Source organism: Eschrichtius robustus, chromosome 3 (assembly GCF_028021215.1).
Source record: "Eschrichtius robustus isolate mEscRob2 chromosome 3, mEscRob2.pri, whole genome shotgun sequence".
Lineage (NCBI taxonomy): Eukaryota > Metazoa > Chordata > Mammalia > Artiodactyla > Eschrichtiidae > Eschrichtius > Eschrichtius robustus.
In genome coordinates, this window is record NC_090826.1 from 58413075 (window position 1) to 58430272 (window position 17198).

The window sequence follows — 17198 nt, forward strand, 5'->3', positions numbered from 1 at the left end:
TATTATTTTCTCCTTAAATGGATAAAATACAATTTAAGTAACTCCTTATGACCCGTGATTATGCTGTAAGACTAAAGCAATTAAATTCTGGCTAGAGCATTATCTCAAATGATTTCATCACTCGTTCACCGAGCAGTTCCAAGTCACTTGCCAGATTTAATGTTCTAATCTTTGATTTACTCAGTTTTGTTTTGTTTTTCCTGGCTTGAGCTTCCCTTTAGTATTTCATAGGCAGCTGGCTTTCTTTCAGGAGCATTTATCATAAATAAGCAACCATTTTATTCCTTCATGAGAACTATTAGGTCCAAGAAGAATGTAACAAAGCCAGCCTGAGATGTAGGTGTCAGAGAGCTGCCTGCAGAGTGATTTTTACCTGGGAAACTTGAGGAATTGGTCCTCTCTCTTGACCTTAGATCTGCAGTACTGCTTTTCTAAAAGTTATGACTTTTAAAGCTAATTAATTTCTTATTATATAAATAATACTTGTATATAGTAAAAGCATTCAAATAGTTCAAAAAGATATAAAGTGGAAATTATCCCTTCCTCCATACTTAGGCTGTTAGCAGTTCTTCGTGTGTTCGTCCAGAAAAAAACTTAATGCATACACTAGCATATATTTGGGATAGCCATCTATATTCTGATCTGCACCTTACTTTTGCCTCTCAATAATACATACTGAGATCTTTCCACATCAATCCATGTGGACTTGTCTCTTTCTTTTTTTTAACAGCTTTATAGTATTCCACTATAAGATCTTACAATAATCAGCTTAATAATCCACCATTGTTAAATACAGCGGATCACTGAACAGAACTGCTCCCCACTGTCGGGGTAAGTCAGTTCTGAAATGCACCCCCAAAGGTGATGAATCAATTGATCTCGTCATGAGCCATTTGGAATACTTCATATGAAATTTGCTGCCCCCCAATTTTTCATTTTGACAGAATTTAAACCAAGATGCTTATTTACAACAAGATCAGCATGGTTAGATGATTCTTAAATCTGCTCTTGTAGATGTTGAAGAAATTACCTACCTTTTTTGCACCAAATCTGATGAATCTAAAGTCTGTGTAAGGGTATTTTAAAATAAGTTTAAAGGGGAGCAGGTGCAGATTCAAAGCCCTGTTTTGTACCAGCTTAGATGGTTTCCCTTTTAGCACTTATAGATGAACAAAGACCTGTTCCCTATCTTCAGAGAGCTCACAGTGCACCCAGGGAGATGGAAAAGTACACAAAAGTGATATGTAAGTGCTGTAATCAAGGACTGACACCTACCTATTGCATTTGGCAACCAGAAATCATTGGCAAATCTACAAGTGCCATTTCTAGAGAGTGGTAGAGGGCAGTAGGTTGAGGAGGAGGGAAAAAGAAAGCAGAAAAAGAAAGCTCCACATCAGCAAAAGGAGGATGGAGTTCCGAGGCGTCTTCTGTCACGGCCCCTAACAGCACAAGCAGGGTGCAGTAGGAACACTTCGCCTGCCTGGGCAGGAGAGCAGGGTAGCCCTGGGGCGGGGCATCTGCATTCCCCAGGTGATTTGGGTACACAGCCACTCCTCTGGAAGTTTGTTGATACCGCCATGTGCACTGCTCTACGGGCACACACATTCTACTTAATCACTTGGGTGTTTTTGCCAACATGAGGGCAGAAGCCATGGCAGTTAGCTCACCACTGTCTCCCCCTTACCTATAATACAGCCAAGCACCCAGTAGGTGCTTAATAAAAATAGTATTTTTTGAATAACAAATGGGTGAATACTGCCCTGGGCTTTGTCAAACCAATGCAGGTGTTTAGATAAAAGCTGATTTCCAGGAGCCATGCAGCTGTTTTGCCTGGTACCACTTGACCTTCTTACTGGTGACCTTTCAGATGATTGGCAACCATCACATCTCCCTAAACTGGTGCCTTTGTCATTTAACCACCTTAAACCTAAAGTTTCAGATCCAAGAACTGAATGGCCTCCTTTATCTCTGCCGGAGATCACAGCCCAGACAAGGCAGCAGAACCAGTATTTCCTGCATGACTTCTTTCTTCCTTTACTCAACTCAACCTATTTGTCAACCAAACTTCTGACACTATCACCCTCCTCTTGGCTTCCTCCATAGTTTCTATTTTTATTCTTCAAATATACACATGTGCATGTATCTGTGTTTGCGTGTAAACTTTTTTGGCCCAGCAAATCATTCAAACTCCTTCCCTTGTGTTCCAACGGCTCATTCACTCCTGGAGTTAAGGATGCCCTAATACAGTTGGACAACTGACTCCCTGATGCTCGCCTATGCTTTGCTGCAGCAAGATGAGCAGAAAGTCTCTCCCAAATTATTTTTTTAGTCCCCTGCCTTGGGAATAAGAGACATTTTAGTGTAATCATATAGCTGAAGTCTGTGCAAGCAATTTCATCAGGTTAAAGTAGGCTTGGGAATTTTCCACATGGTACTTTTTCTCAAAAGGATGTAAAATATAGAAATTGCTCTGATAGTCACAGCTGTTAAATGATCTGCTCAGGCCTCAGCTCCTTTGGGTGGAGTGGATGCAATAATACAGGGTTCCATCTTGCTGGTCACACATAGTAAGTAGGGGTGAGTGAGTGTAAGGGGTCTGTTTTCCCTACTAGATGGTGAACTCTTTGAGGCAGATTCTGTGCCTTGGTGCCTTGTCCAGGGCAGACACTCAATAAATATGTGTGACTGTTGAAATAAATTCAGCAAACAGGGTCAAAATCTGACTTGCCCTGGGGTTTGTGAGACAGTAAATAATGTTGAGGCACAAAGTGCTGAGTTCTAGTTTCCACTTTGATCACCAGCACACACACAAGTCTGCTGAGCAAACCAGTAGGCTACACCTGTAGAAGTTCTTGCCTCAATTTTACAGCCCCCCTCAGTTTTTGAGAGGTCACACCCAGCAGATCCCTGGAGGAGGAGACTGCCTATTTACTAAAGGCTACCGATATTCATATCTCTTGGAGGAAAAAAACAGCATAAACACATTGCTCAAAAACCAAAATCTTACCTGCTGAGAACCTGCAGGGGTGTTAAAAGCATAAAGAACTGACAGTCTAGCCTTAAACTACCAAAATAAATCTAAGTACCATTGCTCTCATTTTTTAGATTTTATGTCAAATTGAAGCAGATCAGTGATCAAACCCACTAAGACCAGTACCCAGAACTTACCAAAAAATAAAAAAGGAAGTCAGAATTAATAAATGTTATTAAATGTCTATTTCATTAATTGCTAAACTTAGCTTTCTTAAAAATTCCATTGAAAACAATTTGTACATTTAATTTCCTCCCCAGGAGTTCTCAAATATACCTGATAAATGTCAGAAACATTATAGTCGTAGGAAATAAAAGAAGTTACTACAGCTAAATAGTTTCAAAAGCAAAATAATAAAAATTCTTTGAAAAGATTTTACCACAGAAAAAAATGTAATTCTTCTGATAATGCTGTGAAGTGGTGCCTTCATAAATGACAGTGCCTAGGGCCTTTTAAAGTATTAAGTATTAATGAATTAGGACTACTTTAAAACAGCAATGTGCTTTTCTCTTTCAAATTAAATGAAGCATTAACAAATAAAAATGAGTAAGAGCCCACATTCAGATATTTCCTTTAATTTGTGCCTTAACCTTTATATTTATCTTCCTTTCAGAAATTCCCTATAGGGTCTCCCCAAATTCACATCCCATAGACAGCCTGCGGCCCAGAGTGACATACATTCTATGGATGACAGCTCTGACAGCTGCTGGTGAAAGCCCCCAAGGAAATGAAAGAGAATTCTGTCTGCAAGGTAAGAACCACCCTTAGAGAGGGCAAGTCCACTGTGAATTCCTATATAGGAGTATACTCCCACTACTTGATATGGAGATTATCAGATTTTCTGTAATTCACTAATTACTTTCTTGCTGCTATACCTTTGCACTTGCTATTTCCTCTAACCAGAGTGCCCTACCATTACATTGTCTGCTTGGAGACAGTGTCTACTCGTTTTTCTAAACTCAGCAAAAATGTTGCCCCCTCCAGAAAGCCTTCCCAAATGCACATCCATATTTCCTTCATAATGCGCTATACTTGACCCCTATTCAAAACTCTGAATCCAATAGGCAGGGACTAGTATCTGTTTAATCTCTACATCAAGGTCTAGAACGGCACCCAGCACATAGTACTTGTTAAATAAATATCTGTTCAATGAATGATGAGAATAATCCCAAAAATAATACAGCTACTGCATATCAGATAGTTATGTGCCAGGCATTGTGTTAAGCTCTTTGAATACTGTATTAGTTTGCTGGGGCTCTTGTAACAAAGTACCACAAACTGAGTGGCTTAAACAACAGAAATTCATTTCCTCACAGTTCTGGAGGCTGGAAGTCTGAGATCAAGGTGTCAACAGAGTTGGCTTCTTCCAAGGGCTGTGAGAGAATCTGTTCCACGCCTCTCACCTCGCGACTGGGGGCAATCTTTGGCATTCCTTGGTTTTGAGATCTCTACCTTCATCTCACTTAGAGTTTTCCTTGTGTGTTTCTCTTTGTTCAAAATTCCCCTTTTTACAAGGATACCAGTCATATCAGACTAGGGGCCACCCTACCCCAGCCTGACCTGTCTTAACTAATTACCTCTGCAATGACCCTATTTACAAATAAGGTCACTTTCTGAGGTACTGAAAGTTAGAACTTCAATATGTGAATTTTGGGGGTGGGAGGACACAGTTCAACACATGTAACACATACGTTTACTTGTTTAATCCTGACCACAACCTGACCAGCATGTAATGTGCATGCTTTACACGCCTGTACCTGGCCATACTACCAGGCACTCAATATGAAATGAATAAAAGAATGAGAGATTATGATGCCTTTTTACAGGTGTGAGGTACAAAAAGATTACCCAAGGTCTTAGAGGTGGCAAGTGGCAGAACTACAAATCAGACACAGATTTGAGTTTCTTCAGTTAAGTTTGAGTATGTGAAGAAGTGACCCAGCTAACATGGGTTTCTCTCCACTGGCTAAATTATGCTGTTCTCTCTGGCAGCGCCCGTTTGCATCTGCTCTAAGCATAAAACAAGCCGTTCTTGCTTTGTGACATGGAGTATCAAGTTAATCATTCAGGACTTTGTTGTTCTATGCCAGATACTCCTCCACTGGGAAAAGTGACAAGCCCTCTTCTCAAGCACTCCCATGAAAGTTAACTTGTGAGCAATTAATTGGACTAAGGACTCAGCATCTTTCTACTCCAGACTTGTCCCATCTGCCCAGAAAGAAAGGCAGATGCTAAAAAAAAATGTCAGATTGTGCCGATTGTGTGGGGTGGTAACAAGGTTTCCTGCATTAACTCCCCTGTTCAGCCCTGGGAAAAGCCCCTCTCACAGGGGCTAGCAGGTCTCTGGCTGCTAGTGGCCCCTGGTCACCCTCCCTCCCACCCTGTTCTTCACTCTATCAGAAGAAGAATCTTTCTACAAGATCCCTGTTGCTGACATTCTACCTCCTGTTGCAACCCATCAGTGGTTCCCCACGGGCTTTCAAGCTAGAACTTAAACTGCTTTGTTACCAAGCCCTGCACGACCTGGTCCTGTTCATCCATCTAGCTTTGTCGTCTGCCGCACACTCATCATTCGTACTGGAAAGCAAGAGCAGACTATTTGTGGTTGCTGAAGCACTCGCTCTTTCCTCCTTCCGTGCTTGCTGTCTGTCTAGTCTGCACTTCCCTAACTTGTCCACTTAGCCAACTCCTAGCCATCCGACTCTAAACTTTTGACATCTTGCCTTTTGGGAAACCTTCCTGAGCTGCTCATGAAGCCATTTCCCATGCTGTTCTCTGTGACACTGCCTTGTTGTACATGCTGTTTTTATATGTATCCCGTGGCATCATGGTTTACTGTTTACATGTTTACACATGTCTCCTGGACTATCTTCAGAGCCCATGTCCCATTCATCTGTGTATTACAGCACCTAACCTGGCCTGTTACATGGTTTACACTCAATAAATGTTGGATGAATTAATGAAAAATTCCAACACATAGTGAAATATTTACATGTTTATAGGAAGGAATCAGAACAATTTCAAAGACCCTAGGTAGACAGAGGGCTTATCCAATGGTTTGGTAAAATTAATAGCTACCATTTCTTGAGGCCTCCTCTGTTCAGATACATGGCTGTGCCCTTTAAATACACCATCTCTAATGTTCACAACAACCTGCAAGGTAGATGTCATCGTTCACCTTTTATAGATCAAGAATCTGAGGTCCACACATCAGTCAGCGGCAGCGTTAGGACTAGAATCCAGGGCTCCCAGTTCACAACCAGTGCTTTGTATACCACACTCCCTTTCTTTCTGCACCTGTTAGAGGAAGAAGTTCTTGTAGGGCTGGAGCTCCTTCCTTGGAACCATAGTATTGGCCCCTTTGGGCCCTTTCTTCCTTCCTGAATGGGCAAAAGAGAGTTGGCCTTGTTCCTGAGTCCAGCTACCCAGGAGCTGTGGGTAAAGCCCAGCGGGTTCACACAACAGTCAGTATTTAGAAATGTTCATTGACGATAACTCAGTCACAGGGTTTGCTAACTTTTTGTTTCAGGTAAAGCCAATTGGAGCACCTATGTGGCACCAAGCATTTGCATGGGTGTCATCATGGTGGGCGTTCTCTCAGTGCGTTGCTTCCGGCAAAAGTAAGTTCATTACACCTGCCAACTTTGGTAAATTTTTTTTTTTTTTTCATATAATAGCTGTTGCTGCTGTGGGTCAAACAAATGGATACTCTCCTACATCGCTGGTAGCACACTAAATATATTCACCTTTTTGGGGTGACAGTATATGTTTAATTTGTAAAAATATTAAACATCTCACCTAGCAATTCCCAACTAGATTTATTCTAAGTATATCATAGGTATATACAGATATTTAGTGGCAACTATGTTCACTGAAGTATCATTCATAGAAGGAAAACAATTTGAAGCAACCTAAATGCCTAGCGATATGGGATTGGTTAAATAAATCACAGTATATTTCATGCTATACAGCATACTATGCATTCATTAAAGATGTAGAAGAAAATTAAATGATATGAATATTTGCTATATTGCATTTTAAAAAGCAGGTTGCAAAACATGTACTTTCATTTTTTAAAAATAGTGCATACACACTTGCACACAGACACGCAAGATATATTAGTTAGCATTAAATTTGGTTGTATGTAACATAAAAATAATATGACAAGTGAGCTAAGTTTCTCACCCAGGTAAAGTAAGTAAACTCAGGTAACGGCTGGTGTAGGAGCTCCGCAGTCGTCAGAGACCTAGGCTCCTTCTTTTTCTGCTTCACTATCCCGACACTGGCTTTCATCATCAAGTTCACCTGATGGTCCAACGGCTGCAGGAACTATGGCCATCATGCCTGCATTCTACAACTACAGGAAGAAGGGAGGTGCCCACACCCACCTTTTCAAGACACATGAAGAAGTCACACATGGCACTTTAGGTTACCTCTCATTGGCCAGAATTTGGTGAGGCAAGGGAGGCTTAAAACTGTGGCCCTTTAGCTGGGCTCATTGTTGTCCCAGTAAATCAGGGTCCCCTTTCTAAGAAAGAGGGGAAAATGGGTATTGGATGGCAGTTAATACTCTCTGCTCCAAGGACATACACTAAAATATTAATGGTGGTTATAACAGCGGATAGAATCATAGCGCTTTTAGTTCTTTTTAACTGTATTTCCTAAAATTTCTTTAAACATGTATTATTTGGTAAAGAGAATTTTTAAAATGAGTTAGTTATTCAATAGTTTTCTTCAGATGTTGTGTAATGTAGGCGAAAAGGTCAAAATAAAACTAGCTCAAAGTCATTCTACTAGTCATTGAACCTGTCTGAAAGGTTTTCCATTTATTGAAGCTCTCCCATATGTGATAGATACTTCAAAGCAGAGCTCTCTTTAGGTAAGACTTTGAAAAAGTTGAACTCAAAGAGTCAACTAGGATCACATGCATCCTCTTCAGGGAAATAGTATCAGTTAGGGTGGAGGCTTCTGCTGTTAAAGAAAAAAAAAGAGCCCCCAAATATAGTGGCTTTAATAAAATAGCTCATTTTTCTCCCGTATAATAGTTCTAAGGTATGTCATCCAGATTGGTTGGCAGCTCTGCTCCACACAGTCATTTAGGGATCCAATTGTCTTCCATTTTATTGGCCCACCATCCCTTGGGTACTTTCCTCGTCTGCATGATCTATACTAGGTCACAGGTACCTCTGCTCACGATTCTTTGGAAAAAACCTAGTCACATGGCCTCATCTCTTGTTTCAAAGGGTTGAACACGTCCCAGAAGCTTACGTTCCTTATTAAACAAAGTGTGTTAAAGCCAAATCTTTAAAAATGCTTCATATTGGTCTTGAATTTTTTTTTTAAAAACAGTCAAAATAGTTAAGTCATATGCATATGAGAAACATTTTTAGGATTTTTTCTTCCACATCATAAATCATTTTAAAATATTTTCAAAAACCCAGAAATGTGGAAAGAAGAAATAAAAAGACCCTCCGATCACCAAATACAACTACTTTTATAGTTTGGATATTTCCATATTGGTATTTTTTTCTTGGCATTTTTTTTTTTTACTTGGTTATGTCCAAGCTGTTTATAACCACCTGTATCCCGTTTTACTCTGTTTTCATTACAAGCTCTTTATAAACATTCTAATTTACTAAATATAAGTAGTAATCTCCCCAAGGGTATTGACCATATCCTCTTGTTTGCTGTTTTATCCCCAGCATGTGGCACTGTGCTGGTCATACATTAAGGATTCAATCAACGTTTGTTGAGTTAGTACTTGGCTGCTTAGTGATAGCTAAACATTACATCGAGCAAAAGTTCCATAGTTTATTTAGCAAACCCTAAGTGGTTGCACCACGAGTCTTTATCATCTATCCAAACTTCATAGAAAACTAGGCCAGACTTGGATGATGCACCATCTTTCTCCTGCAGTGTTTACGTTTTACTCATTTGCATACCCTTACACTGAAGTCACTGCGCTAAGAACCTGTGCTTCCTTGCCACCGTGTGCACACTTAACCAATGCCACTGTTTTCTTTACCTGCAGGGTGTTTGTTCTCCTTTTGGCCCTCAGACCTCAGTGGTGTAGCAAAGAAATTCCAGACCCAGCGAATAGCACTTGGGCCAAGAAATATCCCATTGTGGAGGTAAGGTATAAAGCCTTAGTGGTCAGTCGATGGGGTTCTGGTGATCGGTACATCTAAGTCTTTCGTTGTAGTTACAGGGAAACCTCAGTGTTTAGATCCTATGGATAAGCTGCTTATCACGAGTGCTAGGTTACCATCTGAGTCATCACTCCCATGCACAGGAATTTTCTGAAGCTTATGACCAAGACTAAAAGACCCGTAACTTTTCATTCCTCCTATGCCTTCTGTTCCTCTCCTCACCTCAGCTCACTTCAAAAGAAATTTAAAAAGCAAATATATTTGCCAAGCACTAGTCTGAGCATTGGCTCACCCAAATGGAAGAGCACTGAAGCTTTACTGTGATGTTACCCGTCCTGTGTGAGCACAGAACAGATAAATAGAGCCCAGACTATTTTGGTCTTGGCAGGAAGCCAGTAAGTCATTCCATTGTGCAAGGAAAAGGTTTGAAGGCAGGAGAGGTTGCTCAGCCGGCAGATGAGAGTGCTGGGAGTAAAGGACACGCAGGGAGCTGCTGCCACACAGTCCTAGGAGGGAGGAGCAGCTCACAGCGGGCAGGAGGGTCTGTCTCTGACGGAGGGTCTTGAAGTTGAAGGCATCTGAACGTGGAGCAAGACTGTGCACTGAAGGGGAGCAAAGGGGAGGAGAGGGGTGCCCACCTTCTTCCCATCACCCGGCGCCTCGGCAGCCCCGCACTCTCACATCGTATAGCCCTCCTCCTCCAAGATTCTCCTCTTCAGTCACCCATGCCTCATCCAGAAGCCAGTGGTACCAGCCGCCTCTCAGAGAAAGAGCTGGTCCCAGCCATGTCTGCCTCCGTAGGACGTTAAGTCACCGCAGTTTAATGCCTTTGAAATAAGGCCACCTCTGCCACTTACTATGTCAATGACCCTTGAGCGCTTGCCCGATGACATGAGCCTTAGTTTCATCCTCCGTAAAATAGGAATTGACAATATCTCTCATATATATTGTTGTGAAGACTAAGTAAGATGCCATGTAAAGCACATACAAAGTCATACAAGGCAAAGATCATTCATTTTCTTCCCAGGAAGATTTATACTTGAAGTCTCCTCTCTCTATTGAGGAGTTTTGTTGCTGTTAAGTTGCAGTAGCAAGAACAGTATAATAATAAATATGTATACACGTGTGTATGTCATATATATGATAGATGTTTGATATATATTTGATTATACATGACGTATAATTATATATGATATACAACAGTATTACATAATAATATATTTATGTTTATATATACACATAACATACATTACTTTCTATATGCCAGGCACTTTAAAAAAATTTTTCATGCATTAACACCTAATCTGTACAACAGCTTTATGAGATTGTAATATTATTATCCCCATTTTTCAGATGAGGAAAGTGAGGGACAGAGGAGTCAGTAACTTGCCCAATGTTAGTCAGCTAGTAGGTGGACCCTGGGTTCACATACAAGCAGGATGTGCTGTCCTCCATTATACTATACGTTCTAAAAGATCTTAAGCACAGGGTGAGAGGGGTGTTTCCAGCAGTCAACACCTCTGAGCTGAACAGACTAACTCAACAGGTGTTCACACACTGGGCCCTCACTTGGTGGCAATATTGTGAAGACCTATGGGAAGGCACTCAATAAGGATGCCACTGCTAGTATTAGAGGGGATTCAGGTACCAGGAATTGAATCAACTGAGCTCTAAGATCTCTCTCTTCCAATGCTGAGATTCCACAGTCCCATGTCCTAAAAGCCTGAAATAGCACAGTGAGAAGCAGCTCTGGGTCAGTCGCGGACACCTGGCTCCCAAGCTGGTAGCTGTGGCATCATGGTCTCTATTTGCCACTGCCTGGGCATGAGGGGATACAGAGGCATGCAGAGCCACTGAAGAGCCCATAAAAGCCTAGAAGAGATGCTGAGAAAGACAAAGAGTTAGAGAAAGTAACACATGGAAAAAATAACAGAAATTGCCATACACGTGCCCAAAGTTGTACAGTATGAGTGTGTTTATTGCAGCATTATAAATAGAAGCCATAACGTAACCTGCCACCAGGGGGCCAGGTTAAACATTTGGGTATATCTGTACAACAGGATGTCATGCAACTACTAAAAAAAAAATGAGATCTATATGTGTCTAACATCTCTAATATATTTAAAAGTGAAAAAAAGCAAAGTTTGTAGTAATTGTCTAAAGTGGGTTCTCATTTGTATAAAAAGATGATTTTATACACACACACACAGTCTCCAACATGTGCACAGGATATTTCTGGAAGCCTAAATATGAAACTGATAATGGTGGTTGCCTTTGGGGAGGCAGCTGTAGGCATGAAGCCCACTTAATTTTTATTACAAATTCCCTTTGAACTTAAAAAAAATTTTTTTACAAAACTATGTGCATATATTTCTTTTGCAAAAATAACCAGTAAATTAGAAAATTTAAAAAAAAAATTAAACATGCCATCTATGATGGCCTTGTGGCAGCCTCAGAACCCCATGTCACTTGACCCTTGAAGGGGTAGACTGTTTTTAAAGACCCAAACTGCTCTCCTGGTGACAGGCTGGGGCAGACATCAGAAACACAATAGTCTTTCACCTCCAACAAAATGTGCTTTAAGTTCTCAGACTTTACATCCCCCTACCATTTCTTAAAATGTGGCTAAAAAGCCATGGGTCTTAAAGCTCTAGAGGAGAAGGCGCAATCATAAAGGGGATCACTGGGATGTTATCCATTTTGAGCTTGTAAAAGCTTAAAATAGTTTCCATGATGTACCTGAGTTATTAGTGGTCCAAGACGCCTTGCCCCAGGACTTGTCAGCCAGGGGGGCTGCTTTGTAAAGCTCTGAGGAGCAGCCTCTATTGATACTGCCAAAGCTTTCAAGAAGGCAGAGCCTCGCCCTGTGAAAACAAGGTGATCCTCATCCAGTGAGATCTCTTCCATAGCAGTGGTCGCAGCACTTTGGCAGCTGCCAGTCATGTTCCAAGCCAGACCAATGTGCCAGGGCCAGTTTGCATAGCGATAGGAAAAGAGCAGGCTCCCGAAATAAAAGTACACACGTACCCTCTGGCTGCTCAGGGCCCTTTGCAGAAGTCTACCCTATGACAGCATTGTCATTCACTTTGGGGACAATTGCCATGCTCAAGGCAAGGGTGGGGACATCAGAGGCCAGTCCAGACCAAATCATTCTTGCACAACTTGGCATCTGACAGATGAGTGATCCAAAGGCCAGAGAGGTAGATTGAGTTTTCCCAAGCCGTAGAGTCTCAGAGTTGGGACGAGTCCTCAGGGTTTGCCCTGTCCTAATGCTATTTTCTGTTATCCTCCTCCTCCCTTAAGGCATGGTCCCTACTTGCAGATAGCTTACAGACATGTTAAAAAAAAAAAAAAAAAAGTGACAGTATAAAGCTTCTTGTGCTAAGAACCTAACAGGTGGCTTCTTTGCTGTTGTAGGAATCCAGTGGAGGGAACAGTCACTAGGGGCTTCATGAAAGCAGGCTTCAGAAAGATCTGCTTCAGAAAGATCAAGCAGTCAGCATAAAACATAGTTTCAAGGACGTAAAGAGAGCCCAATAAAGCCTGTAAAAAGAAATGTTAATAAAGTGCTTGAACTTGACTCAGGAATCAGTAATAAGTTTGGAAAGGAAAGATATGACACTGAAGAGCTAGTAACCAATTAGATGTTGAGAAAGACAAAGCAAGAAAAGTAACAGATGAAATTAGCTGTAGGGAAGACAGGATGAACGTCACTTCCAAAAAAGTTATTCCAGAGGGGTCTTTCTTAAGAGCATAACTGACAAGGATATTACCCTGCCAAAAAACCTTCAGTAGTGGTATCAAAGCCCAAACTCTTTAGCATCCCATAAAAGTCCCTTCATCATGTAACCTCCTTCTATTTCTGAAGCCTCAGTGTGCCTGTCCTAAGAAAGAACTAGCAGGTTCCAGAATAGACCAATTCTCCTTGCCCACCACCTCCTTACCTGGAAAATACTATACATCTCTCAGGATTCAGCTCTAGTGTGACCCTTTTAAAGTCTTCCGTGCCTCATCCCCAGACAGATGCAAGCTCAGCCCTTCCTTTGCACCCACCATACCCTCTCTGCTAGAGGAAAAGCAGCTAGGGCAGTTTGACTCACCAGAAACAAGTCTAGTTGAAGGCTGAGCAGGGTAGCGAATCACTCACTGGCTGGGGTTGAGAGGAGTCCACGGCTCCTGGCTGTCTGCCTCCCCAACAATGTTAACTGCTTCTCTTACCTCACAAAGTGAAGGCCCACAGTGTTCTGCCTCGAGCTGACTAGGCAGTGCAGCCTGCCAGGCCTTTTGGAACCGTGCAGAAGTCAGTCGTCAAGGCTACTTACTCAACATAGCCACATGAGCTTTTTCCTCCCCTTTCTCAGGAGAAGACGCAGCTGGCCTTGGATAGGCTCCTGACAGACTGGCCCACTCCCGAGGAACCTGAGCCCCTGGTCATCAACAAAGTCCTTCACCAAGTGAACCCAGCCTTCAGACGTCCCCATCACCCCAACTGGCCAGAAAAGGGACAAGGAGTCCAAGGTCACTATACCTCTGAGGAAGACACAGGATACAGTGCCTCGAGCCCCCCAACTCCGAGAGCTCTCACAGCAGAGATGGGACAAGGCGTGGATCTGTACAAGGTGCTGGGGAGCAAGGGCCCTGACTCAACACCGGGAAACCCAGCCAGCCCCTCGACAGTCCTCCCAGTGGACTACCTTCCTGCCCATGAGGGCTACTTACCCTCCAACATAGATTATCTCCCTTCACATGAGGCTCCCATAACTGACCCTCGGGAAGAACTGCCTCAGCACATCTCTCTTTCCATTTTCCCCTCGAGTTCCCTTCACCCACTCACCTTCTCCTGTGGTGAGAAGTTGACTCTGGATCAGTTAAAGATGGGGTGTGGTTCCCTCATGCTCTGAGTGGCAAAGCTTGAAGTTTGGAAAGTCGATGTGCCTCCAAGTGACACAGCGTGCCCCATCTCCCCAGCCACCTGCTCCAGTGGTCGTTACGTCTGGGTGCTACCATCAGGTCTGGTTGCAGCTAGAGGGCAGGCAAGCCAACTCAGGGTGAATCTCACCTCAAGATACCTCATCTTGACTTCTCCAGAGCCTTAAGATCACATCCTCTGCTGTGTGGACCTAGAGACTCCAATCTGGGTTCCTGCAACTTTCTTGGCTATGTTGGCCAGAAAGGAGAAAGGCAAGAGTGGAAACCAAAACTCTTACCAGCAATGGCAGATAGTCCAGAGGACCATTCATTCAACAACTATTTACTGTTGACCCTGAATAATAATGTGTTTGAGCTGCATGGGTCCACCTATATGCAGATTTTTTTAAATAATAAATTCTACAGTACTGCATGATCCATTGCTGGATGAACCCATGGATGCAGAACCACAGATAAGGAAGGCCAACTAGAAGTTATATGCAGATTCTCAACTGCACAGGGGAGTCGGCATCCCAACCCCCACATTGTTTAAGGGTCAACTTATAAAGCAGCTACTACAAACCAGGTCTTATGTCTAGATCAGTACCGTCCAACAGGCCTGAGATAGAAATGTTCCATGTATAGCTGCCCTGTTTGATCCAACAGATACTAACCACATTGGCCATTGATCACTTAGGGGTGTATCTCTAGTATGACTGAGGAACTGACTTTTTATTGTAATTAAAATAGTCACATATGACACTTGGCCACTGTATTGGAGAGCACAACTCTAAATGATGGACATATTAGTGACAATTACTGGGTACCTTCAAAACAGATAGACCTAGTTTTACATATGCAGGCATAAAGGACCCCGGTGAACGCCAATATAAAAGGGCTCCCAAGATGGTCATGGTTGTCCTTATTTGTAGAAGCCTAAGAATGTACCTTTTCCTTAGTTTTGCTCGTTTGTTTTATTTTGCCTTCACCCTTTTTCAGTGAAAGCAGCTTGATGGTGGAAAGCTACTGCTAAACCCACTGTAGGACCCTGGGCAAGCAGCCTCCCCTCTCTGAAATACAATGTCTTGTAAAAGAGTGGGCCAAAGCTTCTCTGACCCCTTGTGTTTCCTCTTCTTTCTGCTGCAGCTGATACTGCCTTTAGGACCAGGGCTACCTCAGGGTCTAAGACCAAACTGCCAAGATTGCACTCATAAAGTCATCCCTTCTGAAGGCATCCCGCTTTCCTTCCTCAGGAAAACTCTTGAGCTGGTCCTCAGTTCAAGTTGATCATGGAAGATAATTCTCTTTTCCCCAGCATGAACTTGGAAAACTTTAAAGATGTGGCCTCTGGCTTATCATCCTCCCTTCACCCATCACTGCCTCTATCCCTTAACTATAGGCACTTCTGCTAAGCTGACAGAGAAGAATCTTAGTCTAAATGCTAATAGTACTCTTTGCAAACGAATGGGATGAAAGGTCCAGGAACCATTTTCCTGTCAAGCCTGGGTCCTACACCCTACCACCATCCCACCCAAACACTGGAGCTGAGGCGGGTTTGGTTTACCAGATGTCCCTCAGAGCTCTAGAAATTAAAATGAGTATTTGCTCTGCTTGTTCATGTTTAACACTTCATCCATGCCTCCTGCTATTCCAGACTAACACGTTTAGTTCTTCCAAGCTTTATTTGAAAAGCTTAAGCTTCTTCCTTACATCTCCATTCTACTCTATTTAGCTGCTGTGTAGCACCCCCATACCATGGTGCCCTGCACCTCAGCAGCTTCAGTACTGGCTTGTCTGCACCCAGGATGTGGAGCCCCTTGACTGTTTGCAATGGGCCATGACAAAGCTGCCACCTTAGAAGCAGGCCAACCTATCGCCTCTTGACAATAAGAGCCAACTTTTCTTTCTTGCAATACCTGCTTTTCCTATTACTTTCCTTTTGATTACCTGATAGCCATCTTAGTCACTCTTCCCCTACCCCAGGGGTCCCCAACCCCCAGGCCATGGGCCGGTAGCGGCCCATGGCCTGTTAGGAACCGGGTCGCACAGCAGGTGGTGAGCAGGCGGGCAAGCAAGCAAAGCTTCATCTGTATTTACAGCCGCTCCCCATCACTCGCATTACCGCCTGAGCTCCGCCTCCTGTCAGATCAGTGGCAGCATTAGATTCTCATAGGAGCACAAACCCTACTGTGAACTGCGCATGCGAGGGATCTAGGTTGCATGCTCCTTATGAGAATCTAATGCCTGATGATCTGAGGTGGAGCTGAGGCAGTGATGCTAGCTCTGGGGAGCGTCTGCAAATACAGATTATCATTAGCAGAGAGGTTTGACTGCACAGAGACCATAATAAACCAATTGCTTGCAGACTCATATCAAAACCCCATCAGTGAGCGGCAAGTGAAAACAAGCTCTGGGCTCCCATTGATTCTGCATTATGGTGAGCTGTATAATTATTTCATTATTTATTACAATGTAATAATAATAGAAATAAAGTACACAATAAATGTAATGCACTTGAATCATCCCGAAACCATCCCCCCTCCCCGCACCCTACCCCCGTCCATGGAAAAACTGTCTTCCAGGAAACCAGTGCCTGGTGCCAAAAAGGTTGGGGACCGCTGACCTACCCCTTTGGCCTCAACACACAGGTCCCAGTCTCCCTTTTACCCCCTACACCTTTTCCCCTCCCTTAAAGCTCTAGGTGGTACTGCAGTCCTTACTTGCTTTCCTAAAAGGTGAAAAAAAATTTTTTTTTAAAGGGAGAGTTCCTTGACCCCTAAAGGCTCCTTCTAAGGATGCAGAGGCCTCCTCGGTGCTCCCCTAGCATGATGCACTTACTTCCTCTAGTGGACTGTAAATAGCTGGAAAGCAGGAACCATGGCAATCTCCAGCATCATGCCTGGTCCATAGTAGGCTATCAATAAAAAGTAAAAGATGTCTTCTGCTACCACTTCCACCTTGTTCCTTCTATTCCAGAAGCCAGCCCAGCTGTGCCTGCTTCCTCTTTATTGAGACAATTGCATTTGCTTGTAATCTCTTCATTCCCAACCCCCATTCTACCCTACCGTTTATTGACAGCACTACTGTAATACATGTAGCAGTTTCTTATA

The 17198-nt window shown here is 42.9% G+C and overlaps 1 protein-coding gene across 3 annotated transcripts in view; it reads left to right on the top strand.

The window, feature by feature from the left end:
- The window catches only part of IL12RB2 (interleukin 12 receptor subunit beta 2), a 67557-nt gene extending 53476 nt beyond the window's left edge, over positions 1 to 14081 (top strand). For 2 of the 3 annotated variants that reach the window (XM_068538007.1, XM_068538008.1), the window contains 4 exons: positions 3645 to 3782; positions 6561 to 6651; positions 9063 to 9162; positions 13542 to 14081. In XM_068538007.1, the coding sequence (XP_068394108.1) occupies positions 3645 to 3782; positions 6561 to 6651; positions 9063 to 9162; positions 13542 to 14081 (869 nt within the window). The remainder of the gene's footprint in view (positions 1 to 3644; positions 3783 to 6560; positions 6652 to 9062; positions 9163 to 13541) is intronic. The other variant, XM_068538009.1, reaches the window with a different exon arrangement.
- The last annotated feature ends 3117 nt before the right edge of the window (positions 14082 to 17198 follow it).